The sequence below is a fragment of the Oenanthe melanoleuca genome, chromosome 9 (genome assembly GCF_029582105.1).
Source record: "Oenanthe melanoleuca isolate GR-GAL-2019-014 chromosome 9, OMel1.0, whole genome shotgun sequence".
NCBI lineage: Eukaryota > Metazoa > Chordata > Aves > Passeriformes > Muscicapidae > Oenanthe > Oenanthe melanoleuca.
Genome location: NC_079343.1, coordinates 5,644,200 through 5,656,435, shown reverse-complemented (window position 1 = coordinate 5,656,435; position 12,236 = coordinate 5,644,200). Strand labels below are relative to the sequence as shown.

Genomic DNA, 12,236 nt, shown 5'->3' with positions numbered 1-12,236 from the left:
CTGGGACTGTCTGGACACCTCTGTCAGGGGCTCAGTAAAGGGAGTTTATTTTGGAAGATGCCCTCAAAAATCATGAGCTGCAAAGTCAGTGGAAGAGTTGAAAAGCACCTCAGTCAGTGCCTAAAGCTTTGTGCCTCACAGTGAGGGGGCAGATTGACTGGCTTTTCCCAAGTGAACTGCTGACAAGGAGAGGAGCTGTGCCCTGGATGAGTTGCACAGCTTCCCAGGAAAGCTGCCAGGAAGGGGAGGGAGTTCTCTAATTTCACACGTTTCTGTCTTCAAGTATAAATAAGCCTTTATTTTTGTTTGATCTTAAATTTTGATTGATCTTAAATTGGTTGGTGAGTCTAAGGAGGGGCTGGCAAGCCACAGAAAACGCTCAAATAAGAACTGATGGAATCTTACAGGGCTTTAAAGCTTAAGTACAAAGCAGATAACGGTGCTGCTTTCCCACATACTTGTGCTCCCAGTTATCTGAAATCCATAGGAAATCTGCTGTCTTTGCTTGTCTTGTCCTTGCAGGTGTTTGAGTTTCTGATCCGGCTGCACTCAGCTGAGGGATCTGTGGATGAGGAGGTGTATCCCTACATTCGGACCCTGCTGCACTTCGACACACGGGAATTCCTCAATGTGCTGGCTCTGGTAGGAGAACCTGGCTTTCTGAGAGGGAAATATGGTGTCAGTTCTCCCGTCATCAGTGAGCTTCCTGTCAATAAATCCATGCTTTAGCTAAACCAAGAGTTCCTGACTTGGGGCAGGAACAGTTCTGGTGCTTGTTCTATAAGATGTCAGAAGGAATCACTGTAGTCCTTTGTGGCCTTAAATGCAAAGTGATGAATGTGACATTACACAGTGAAAGTTCTGTCAACAGACCCTGTCTTTAAAATAGATGTAAAACAAGAATAATGTGTTTGTAAAGAGTGTTCTAGTACCTATCTCTAGCTCCTGCATGGAAATCTGTCTTTCTTACTTTGCAAATTTCTAGAATTTCCTATGTCTATTTGGACCTGTTACTTTTACCTGAATGTGTGAAAACCATTTTGGTACTTATAGAAGAGCAAGTTATATCTTGGAACCTGCTGCTTAGGGATATGCAGAGAAAAGACTTAAACCAGCATTGTCTGCTTTGTGATGTAGCTGCTGCTTTGTGTTTGCCGTTATTCTGAGGGATTCTTCTCAAGATGTCAGTGTCTCTTGCAGACTTTTGAAGACTTTAAGAATGATAAGCAAGCTGTGGAGTATCAGCAGAGAATTGTGGACATTCTTCTGAAAGTGAGTTTGCCTACAAATGAGCAGTATCTGAGTGATTGTATGCAATGCTCTGCAGTACAGCCTGTAATCTGGAGGAGGTGTTTCCAGTCCTGCCCTGGCTGACACCTCTGAGAAGGTGCTGGGCACGAGCATGGATTCACTTCAGCCAAAGCTGTTGTTTGGATATTCAGAAGTGATGATTCATGCACTTTAAATATGCTGACATAGAGGTCTCCTTGCCTGTGATTTCACCGAGGTGGTACTTTGTCAAATTTCTCATCTCTGCACCATTAAGCTTATTTTGATCTGCTTCATTCTCATTGAATCTACTCCCTGATTTCTTCCGAGCAGGTAAAAACGTCCCAGGTATCCTGTGCTTGGCAGGGTGCCACTGCTTTTCTGCTGAATCTGTGCCTGTAAATGCTATGTTTGGGATGTAGCATTTCCAGGATGACAGGCCTATCTTTAGTTTAGGAGAGAAGAAGAATGTCAGTTATCAGCCTGGTGCTCTGGAAATCACTTGTCATTCCCAGCCCCTGTTCCCAACAATGGATGTTCCCATTAAAAGCTCTCGGTGCCAAGCACTGTTTGCTTTCCCCTCCAAGCTGTCACCATTAATCATGAGTGACTCCACTTGGAAGCTGTTTATATATAAACATACCATAAGTAGCATTTCCCTGTCACTGTCATCACTGATAGATGAGACGGTGAAGGGCACGGTGAGTGACTCAGGTGGCAGTGCTGCTTCAGTGGGCTGAGACAATGCCACTGTGAGGAGTTTTGTGAGCCTGCCCAAGCAAGAATTGGCTCTGAGGGGTACTTTAGCCCTCAGGCTCAGCCCCTCTGGTTTGTGTCCTGAGCTGCTGTTAGCAGGAGTTGGCACACTGCAGCTATGTTCCAGAGCTGCTGGGATTGTGTTCCTGTTGTGCCTCCAACAGCAGGAGGGCAGCTTGAGGAAGTTGCAGTATTGCATCTTCAGGCAAACAGTGTGGTGGTATGAAAACTGTCAGTCCTGTGGTCTGGAATCTGTTGTCCTTTTGGCTAAAAGTTAAGAAGTCTTGAAATTTTCAATTAAAGTTTGTCATTAGCAAAAAAAAAAAAATAGCTTGGTGAATGTAGACTTTCTGCTAATACTGATCAAAACTTTGCCAAATGTATCATCTGTGTGACTGGCCTACAGCCTCTGGGAAGTTGCCCTATTCCAGGGGTGCAGTATGTTCACCTTCACATAGACTGAAAAGGACCCAGTTTGTGAAAAACAAAGCTAAAATGAATAAAACACTTCAGATATTTTAGTGAATAATTTTTAAATGGTGTCAGGTAGTGCTGTTCTGAGTAGGCTTCTGTAAGAAATAACCTTTTTAGACAGAAAATGAAAGCTCAAAAAGAATGATTACATTAACTGGTGTCTCAAGCAGAGCTCTGCTTGATTCTCTAATGTGTCTGGCCTGCCTGCCTCACTTGTGTCACAAAACCATTAGCATCCTGTGGGAGTCTGGAACTCTGGGTCACTTGAAGAAATTAATTGACTCCCCCCAGCTCCAACTGAATGTAGTTATAAACTGTGAGCTGCTCCATGGTGAGGCTTTGCTACAGCAGTTCTTAGATCTTAGCTGACAGAGTTGTCCAGGTGATGGATTTCCTCCCAACTCAAACACACTGCTTTTACAGAGGACTCTCCAAAGAGGGGCATTTCACTTTCACTTAAAGTTTAGGATTTTTTTTGAAGCAGGAGACACCAAGTCAGGACACATCATGCTCGTATTTTTTACACCAGGCAGGTGAAAAGCACTTCTTGGGTTTCCAATCCCTTTTGTAGTGACTCTTAAATATTCCTTTTTTCTGTAATTTCAAGTCAGCACAGCCACAGGTTTCTCTGAATATTGTTAGACTAACACTAATATAATGTGAGAAAAGCTTTTCCCCAAACCTGCAGTCATTTCTCAGCTTTTAGAGTAGTTTTTTTGCATGCCACAGTGGAAGTGGTGAGTTCTGGGGCTTGAAATGAGGTGTTTGGGGTTGTTTTCTCCTATAATAATTATACTTTAACAATGTGACAACATTTCTCTGCTCAGAAACTGTTCCATGTCCCATGATCAACACAGACTACAGAGGCAGAGATGAATGTGGATTTGGAGCCTCATCACACTTGAAAAACAGTGACATGCAAAATTCTTCCCTTGGGTTTATGGCAGAGAGGTGGAACCTCTTCATCTTTGGGACAGAAGTGCTCTAGCAAGGACACATTCATTGCCTGTGTCTTCAGGTGACACAGCTGAATGCTGGGGAAGGGGACTTGTGTTTGACCTTCAGGATGGACTAACACTAGGAGTTGTCCGGAGTAGGAGGAGACATGATGACTCACAGGGATTTCTTGTTCTCCCAGTTACTTTCCCAAAGGCAGCTGCAGAATCAGTCCCTTGTGGGCTTATTTTTCCCTTTTCTCTCCAACATTTCTCAGGTCATGGTGGAGAATTCTGACTTCACCCCATCACAGGTTGGCTGTCTCTTTACCTTCCTTGCCCGGCAGCTTGCCAAGCCCAACAACACCTTGTTTGTCAACAGGACACTGTTTGACCAGGCAAGTATTCCTGAGTGTGTGTGACATTCCAAGCAGTCTGCATTGCTGCAGAAAGTGTGGCCAGTGTTGTAGACTGGAGCAGGTGTGGAGGTACTGGTGCATTATAACCAGGTGGCATTTTGGTGGGCCATTGCTGTGGTTTCCCAGGAGCAGAGTAGGACAGACCATGGAAGCACAGTACACTATGTTTCAGTTTGGCTGGAACTGTGGGACAAACAGCATTGTATCCTAGGAAGTGTTCAAGGCCAGGCTGGATGAAGCTCTGAGCAATCTGTGTACTGGAAGGTATCCCTGCCTGTGGCAGAGGGGTGGAACTGGAAGGGCTTTAAGGTCCCTTCCAACCCAAGCCAGCTGGGATAAGGGGTGTCAACTAAAATTACTTTAGTGAACTTATAGAGCACATATATGTAGTTGGTAATTTTTAGTTCAGGTGGCCACTATCTTTCTCTGCTGTTTGAAAAAGGCATTTGCACCAATGTATGCCCAAAGCTTGCATGAGTTAACTTTAAGCCCAGCTTAAGTCCCAGAAATTCCTGGTACTGAGGAGGAAGGAGGCTTCACTGGCTACAGCAGTTGTGCTGTAATGATAGTAGGGATGTATGAGCACTAATAAAAATAATTAGAATCTATATATCCTTGGTTCTAATTTAAGACTGAGAGCTCTGTGGAGGCTAAACAGATTTGGATTAAACACTTTCATTCCACATATATTAAATTTTATGAATTACGTAATTTCCTGTTTTCCTGATGAGATAGCACAGTCCAGGAGGGTCAGCATAGTGATGCCAACTGTTTGGTGTGTAGTCTGAAGCAGAAACGTGGGGTTCCCTGAGTTCTTCTATATTCCCTGGGTTCCCTAAAGTTTGGTTCTAGATCCTGTGTTTCCCTCTCAGGAGTCGTTCAGCAGTTCTCTGCTATTCCATTATTCCCAGTTTGGTCCCAGGACCAGGTGCATTCAGATGGCCCCATTGTGTGGTAGTTTGCTGCTGCCAGGGCTGTTGCTCAGGGTGTGCTGGTCAGTTTGTGCTCCCAGCTGTGCCAGGCTGGCCTGGCTCACACCAACCTCTGCCCCTGGCACAGGTGCTGGAGTTCCTGTGCAGCCCGGATGATGACTCCCGGCATTCTGAGAGGCAGCAGGTAAGAGCCTTCCAGGGAATGCTGTGGAGCAGAATTTGGCCTTGGGAGTGATTATGGCCTTGGGTCACATGCCAAAGACATGGCCATGTGAATATTGGGCACAGCAGGAGGGAAGGGTCCCACCCCAGCATTGCCTGTGGGAGCAAGAACAGAGGCAGGAAAATTCTCATAAGCTCATGACCTTCCTAGTTAAAGGACAATCAATTAAAAAGTTAGTAAAATCAGCCCTGTGTCCTTACCATGTTTAATGGAGCAGGAGCAGTATACTTGCAGTGGCACTGGCTATTCAGTTGCTGTTGCTGCCCTGTAAATAACTGATGTTCAATCTCTGCAGGTCCTTTTAGAGCTGCTCCAAGCAGGAGGGATCGTGCAGTTTGAAGAGAGCCGCCTTATCCAAATGGCAGAGAAAGCTGAGTTGTGAGTTGCTGGACACAATATATAAAAACTTCCTTTAAATCTCTTCCACAGCTCTTTTTTGGCGTCACTTTTCTTGTTTCTTCGCAACTATGTTTGAGGTTATTTTCCCTGTTCATTCACGTTATGCTTCATTTGAGATGCTCACATTTAGTCCCAGACTTCCTTTCCTGGGTGTTCTCAGAGAAAACATTGTTAAGGTAAAGAGGGGTAGAGCTGTGGAAATCCTTCAGGAGAAATCCTGTGGGACTTGATGGATTTTGCCATTCCCTATCCCAGCGCTGAGGCTGTGTTCAGAGGTACAGTTGTATATTGGAATGCTCTACCCCTGGCAGATGGAGATGCCTGGTTGGGGTGAGATCCACAGGTGGATTTAAAAGCCTGAAGGGGTCTGTAGCCACCCCCATGGTACTAGTTTTAGAATTGAGTAGGAGAGACAAAAACAGTGTCTGGAAAGGCTGAAAATTTCCAGCATCTCCTTGAGATGCTTTATGATTCCAGAAAGAGTCTGTCATGCCACAGCAGAGCCAGCCAGGGAGGGCATCTTCATCCAGGCCCTGAGTTTGGGTGTTACATGAATGAATCCACCATGTGCAAAGGAGCATTGGGGGATGCCCCATGCCTGTTTTCCTGTGTGTCCTAAAAGGATTAACTCAACCAAATTTTTCAGATTCAATAAGCACATTTTTAATCCTTGCTTCAGAGGATTTGACAGCCAGGCCCCCCAGCTCAGCCACTTCCATCAGAGCTGAAAGAGCTATAGTGTGATATTAATTATCAGACTTCATTTGGTTTGACATCTGATTTTATATAAAGTCTCAAAAATTGAAGGTGTTTGTTAAGATGTGAGGGTAGGAAGCTGCATCATAACACATTGTTGAGTCACGTTCAGTGAATTTGTTCAAGTTAGTGTAGTGGATTGACCTAGCTTAGAGCAGAGTGTTGTGGAAACAAGGAAGATCATCTCTGACAGCAGAACCTGTGAGACCTGATTCAATTAAGAATTGTTGCCCTCTGTCCCTTGCCTCTCCCCTTAGTAACTCCACTTTTCTCTGTTCTGTGTGATAATTTCCCAGAAGAGGGAGGTTAATGGGCAGGCTGGCCTGAGGCTGGTACAAATGGCACACTGGAGCCACCCAGCCTGTGTGCTGAAAACCCCAGTGTAAGACACTTCCAAATGTTGCCTATCTGTTGTGCTGGCTCAGCTGAATGGTTTTCCTGACATGTGAAATTTCCCTTCCTTTCAGCTATCAGATTTGTGAGTTCATGTACGAACGGCAGCTTCGCTATGACAAAATCATTGGCTGTTACCTGCGGGATCCCCTGAGGAAGGTAAGTAACTCTGGTCCTCCTGGCCTTTCTGCTCTGTGGCCATGCAGCCTGTCCTGCTGGCCACAGTGGCTAGGCACAGCTGCCTTGCTCTTCTAGCATAATTACCTTAAAAATGCCCTTTACAGTTGAAGTTTCTTAGTTGAAGTCAAAGCTGTTTGTTTGTCTAGTGGAGAGAAGCTGATGTTTTGGTTTTTTTTAAGTTTCAGAGTTTTCCTTTATTTTCAAATGTAGTGCTAGTACATCAAACGTGAGTGCAAGGTGGTATTTACTGCAGATTGTGGCTAACTGCAGTACTTTTTTGTTTCTGGTTCTCCCATTGGTTCTCAATTTCTTCCCCTGGACACAGACTCTCTGCCCTTATTATCTCTCTGCCATTATCTTTGACCTGCATACCAGCCACAGTTTTTGAGGTATTCCCTTCCCTACCACCGACAGAAGTTGGGATAAGAGTCTGGCAAATGTGACCTTGCCAGGTCCTTATAAACCCACAGTGCTGAACATTGTGTAGTTAAAGGAGTCAGAAGAGGAGGTTGATAGTGAGGTGGTTGAAAACCGTGACACAGGAGAGCGCCTGAGCTGGGGGCAGTGCAGCAGAGCCTGGGGAAGAAGCTGTTGTCAGGGAGCAGCTCAGGAATGTGCTGGGAAAACTGAGCTACCCTCTGGCAGAGTGTTCTCTCTGCCTCTGCTCCTAGCTCAAATGACCTGTCCTTTTTCCCTGTGGGTAAGAGGGAGACATTTCTGTTAGGGGATGAACAATTCTCTTTGACCTCAGTGCTTAACACGTTAGCATCAGCTTCCTCTTGGCTCTCTTTTCCTTTCAGTTCTTCACTCTTTAGGGACATACAGCCTCCCTGCAGATAACTCATCCTGACCTGTTTGGAGAGGAGTACCTCTGAGGTCATCCCAAGGCTGTTTGAAACACTCTCGTTTCCAAAAACCAGTGCTGTCAGTTGTGCTGCAGAACACACTGCAGCATTTATGGGTTTGTGCCTTACAGGAAGAAGTTTTCAGCTACATCCACAACATCCTGTCCATGCCTGGCTACAGTGCTGAGGAGAAGAAGCTGGTGTGGCAGAAAGCTTTGGACCATATAGAGGTAGGTACAGTATATCCTGCACCCAGGGTCCCTCAGCTCCTGCTAATGGCTCTTGGATGTGCTGGGTGCTTTTCCATAAGCACGAGTGTCCGGTGCTGAGTCACAGCTGTTGAGACAGCTCTGACGTAAGCTCAGAGCTCTCACACGTTCATCTAAGTGCCTCTCTCGGATCCAGGCTGGCTTCCTTGGCTTCCTGGTTTCAAGTGCTGCTCTTTGGATAATGGAGCACTCTCGGGATGATGGGTAATGAGTGCTGTGGGGCAGGAGGGGGATCCATCAGCAAGTGTTCCATCTCCTGAACATGCAGCAGCAGCAAGGACATCACTGACCTCACAGGGTGTGGGATCCAGCTCCTCATCCTGATTCCTCACACTGCTAAGTGCATTCAGCCCTGGTGCTCTGGTACTGTTAACCTGGTGGACGATGGGGTCATGACTTCTCTGTAAGACACAGGCTGCTGCTAAACTTCTCTAGCTAATAATTATTCCCATGTCTTCAGTCTCTGTTTCCCTTGGCTTCAGGGAATGAAGATGTCTGAAATGATTGTCCAGTCATAGATATGGGGAATCTATAATATTTCTGGTCCCTATAAGGTACTGTCAGTCTCTGACAGGGTTTTCTGGACATAAGCCAGGAAAATAATCCTGTCTGTAAAACAAGCCTTGCAGACCAAACTCCTTAGCAGAAAATGACCACAGAATCTGTATCCTGTGAGGCAGACAAAAAGCTAATGGGCACATCCAGAGTACTTTTAGTTTCTACCAGCATCTGCAAGTAGTGCATGACTAATGAGAAAATGGACCAAGAGGGAGAGTGATTCAAAAGGCAATGCACGAAGAAACCCTGTGACATGTGGCTTACTGAGCTCACAGCCCCTCTCCAGAGGTACTGGCAGAGCTGTGGGACTGGTGGGGATGGTTGTGCTGGGACTGAGCAGACCTGGCTCATTGCAACCTCATCAGAACAACTGGGGTTCCAGGTTGGGCAAGCTGCTGTCTGCTGTGCTGCTTCCTGGTCTGCTTCCCTCTTCTCCTGCCTCTCTGGTCCCCCAGAGAGCTGTTGGGCAGGCAGTGGGCTCTGTGGGTCGCCTTTCTTAGGTGCTGTCACCAAGATCAGCTCCCTGATTCATTTTGGCATCTTCTATTTCCTGGAATTGGTAAACCATGTGGCTTAGCAGCCTGGTGGCTGCTGTGGGCTTTTTGTCCTTTTCCATTGTGTTAATCCTGCTCTCAGACATTCAGAAGACTTAGAACAGTAAATAGTACTTTACTTTAGTGGGGTGAAGCTGTGATTTCAGCTCTTAGGACAACTGTCATTTGCTGAGGTAGGAATGCAGCAAACCAGCCTCTTCAGGGAAAAGTAGGAGTGTCTGGAGAGGATTTCCTAGTGATTGTATGGCAGAAAGTGGGTTTTGTGATCAGTGCCACTTTTCATTTTCCCCATCATCCCACAGCTATTGTTCCTTGATGTTTGTCTTTAAAAAAAATAAACTCTGTTTTCTTCAGTCACAGTACTGGTCCTTTTCTACCCTCATACCCACATGCCTTGTGTCACTACTGTCCCCTCAAGAGCTGCCTAAGCAGTACCATGTTTGCAGGTTGTTCAGATCTGGGAGAGGATAGAAACCCAAGCACCAAGCGTTTTGCTGGGGGATGGGCTCTGAAGGTTGCACTGGTTGCAGACAGGGAGATTGGGCCAGTTCCCTCCAGCTTGGCAGTCCTACCTTCAGCAGTCCTGGAGACTCCCAGGGAGGGTTTGTCCAGAGAAACAGATTGAGGCATTCGCACTGTATCCTTTCTGTGTCCCTCTGCACTGCTGTGCTTTGGATTTCCTGGGTTTGTGGGGTGAGAGCATTGTGGGGATGCAATGAAGGGCTGAGCTTGTGCAGTGAAGCTGTGGGTTCAAACACTGCAGAGCTTCTTATAGAGTAGGCAGGTTTTCCTTTGGAAACCTCACCAAAGGCATCATCTGTGACAGCTCTTCCTGAAGAGTTCATGGAATGGCCAGGCTCTTCCTTGCTTCCCTTTGCTCCAGTCTGTTGCTGGCATTGGCTGTATTCAGTGGCTGCTATGTTTGTCTGGAGGCCAAGCTACTGCTAAGAAGCTTCTTCAGTTTGAGTTTTTTCCCAGATGTACATTTCTGAAAATTTTCCTTCTTTACTGCTGTAACAGTTGTTTTTGTTCAGTAAAGGAATGTTTTCTTGTTTTTAGGTTCAGCAGGGGCTTTTGGGGAGGGTTACCATGTGCACAGTATTGTTTTGCAGCAGTTGCTTTTTCATTTATTTGGAAGAGTGGATAAATTTGGAAGGGTTAGAAGCAAAAAGCTCGCATTGCAGGTTATAGGAGGCCTTTTAGCTCAAGCTTGACAGAAAGCAAACCCACAGGCATCTAAAAAATTTTTGTTTCCTTGTATTACAATAAAGAAATTGCTTTTTCATGGCTGGGCAGATATCAGTTACCATGGCTTTTAAACCTCTAGTTTTGTTCAGATCAAGCCAGTTAAACACTGTTTCCATTGGACTGAGAAATTCCCAAGGGTTGGTTGTTTCCCCTTTCCTGCTGGCTCACAGTTGGCACTGGGAATTTCTTGTTGGCAAAGGGGTAAAGGCAGTTGTCAGAAAACTTGATGAATAACTTCCTCTTCTTAGGACTGAGATGGCTTCTTGGTGTGAGGAGTTTTGTTTTCTTCAAGGCCTTATGTGTAACAAAAACATCAACTTTCAAAATCCCCTTTTTACCAACTACCCTTTTTCTATTTTTATATCTCTGTGCAATGGTGTTTATTATCTTGCATCTAGGCAAAGGTGCAGTTACAGTATGGGTGGGCTTGGTGATGCTGCATAATTATATTGCCTGTAAAATCAAGAGGAATTAATTTGTTTGTGTTCCCCCCCCAAAGGAGCTGCTGGTGCTGAGCCCAGGTAAAGCAGCTGAGCTGGCAGCCATTCACTTCAGTGAGCAGATCGAGAGCATCATCTCAAACCTGCAGGTGAAGTGTCAAACTCCATTTGTTTGGGGCTTCTGTACAGAAGGGATGTCATTCCTGTAGGAAATGATTGCTGAGAGTCTTGCTGACTTATTGCTGTGTCAGAAACAGAAAAAAAATAGGCTATAGCCACTCACTGATAGGAATTGCTACATCTCAATTATTTGGCCATAAAAATGTGTAAGCTCAGAGCTGCTGGTAGCAGGTTTTAGTTGGGGTTCAGTATGGCCTGGAGTCCCCCAGCAGAGCTGTTGTCAGCAAACACATCCTCAGAGTGTTTGCAGCTCCTTCAGCAGGCATCAGCTGGGAACTGTGCTTTCTTCAGTGAATATAGTTCAAGGATCACTGTTTTACAGCACATCATTTAAAATAACAATACTGTCTCCTTCTGTTGTACAGGACCAGTTCTTGCTCTTCCAGTTCCTGAGGAGTCTTCTTGATCCGAGGTATGGAGAAAATTGGACTGTTTACAAACTACAACTTGAAAACATGGGTTAAAATCAGTTTCTTGAAACAGTGCATCAATAGCCAGGCTATGGCCAAGATCAGGTTTAGGAAAGGTGACCTGCTCCTCAGAGTGCCCCAAGCTGAGAAGGCCAGCCCAAAAGAAGCATTGTGGGCAGCATCCTTTAGGGGAGTACCTGCCAGCTCCAGCTCCCTGCCTGGGCAGTGCTGTGGGCTCCAGTGCATGGAATTGCTGCCTCTGGCATGTGGGAGGAGCTTGGGCACTGCTGCTCCAGCTGCTTCAGCAGGCTGTGGAATGGTCACCCTGGGGCTAGAGCACCCATTTCTCTTCTCAGTGATGGCAGCTTTTCTTCTCAACCCACTGCTTTGGTTACTTGACTGAGGTGCCCGAGTTTAACATAAACAGAAAAGCATTTTGGTCAACTGACATTTTTAATTTCTGTTTTGTTTCAGAACTGCTGCCATATTTCACTGCAAGTTCCTCTTTTTAACTACTTGCTTGCTCCATCTGCTGCTGTTCTTTCAGTTCTTCACTGAAAGGACTGGGTGTTCTCTTTCTGTTAAATCAGTATCAAATGCTACAAGACATTTATGTATTCACAACTCCAGTTGCTTTCAAGAAATTGTTAATGCAACTGAGGGAGAGATCTTGGTTTGTCAATTAGTTACAAATTAATTTTGCTTAATGAAGAGGAGGAGTAGGAAAAGGTAATATTATCTAAGTGTCAATGTTTCAGTTTTTGTTGAAGTGGAATAAAAAACATACTTTAGAAGCCAGAGCGTGGAATTAATCAATCACTTCTTGGATTTTGGTAGTGTGTAAATTAAGGAAAAAAAAAAAACCAAACAAACAACCAAACCAAAGCCAAAGCCTCAAACATATATTTTGTTATTTCCTGAGATATGTTTGTGTGGAAGGTGTTCATTTCCATACCTCTTGTTTTCTCTGGGGTCAAAACAAAATCAAAATGTATC

The 12,236-nt window shown here is 45.2% G+C and overlaps 1 protein-coding gene across 2 annotated transcripts in view; it reads left to right on the top strand.

Moving 5' to 3' along the window:
• VPS8 (VPS8 subunit of CORVET complex) overlaps positions 1–12,236 on the top strand; it is a 66,036-nt gene that overhangs the window by 27,778 nt on the left and 26,022 nt on the right. For both annotated transcript variants that reach the window (XM_056498298.1, XM_056498297.1), the window contains exons 26-34: positions 523–642; positions 1,201–1,272; positions 3,713–3,832; positions 4,913–4,969; positions 5,304–5,386; positions 6,631–6,715; positions 7,713–7,811; positions 10,710–10,799; positions 11,196–11,242. In XM_056498298.1, coding sequence (XP_056354273.1) covers positions 523–642; positions 1,201–1,272; positions 3,713–3,832; positions 4,913–4,969; positions 5,304–5,386; positions 6,631–6,715; positions 7,713–7,811; positions 10,710–10,799; positions 11,196–11,242 — 773 coding nt within the window. The remainder of the gene's footprint in view (positions 1–522; positions 643–1,200; positions 1,273–3,712; positions 3,833–4,912; positions 4,970–5,303; positions 5,387–6,630; positions 6,716–7,712; positions 7,812–10,709; positions 10,800–11,195; positions 11,243–12,236) is intronic.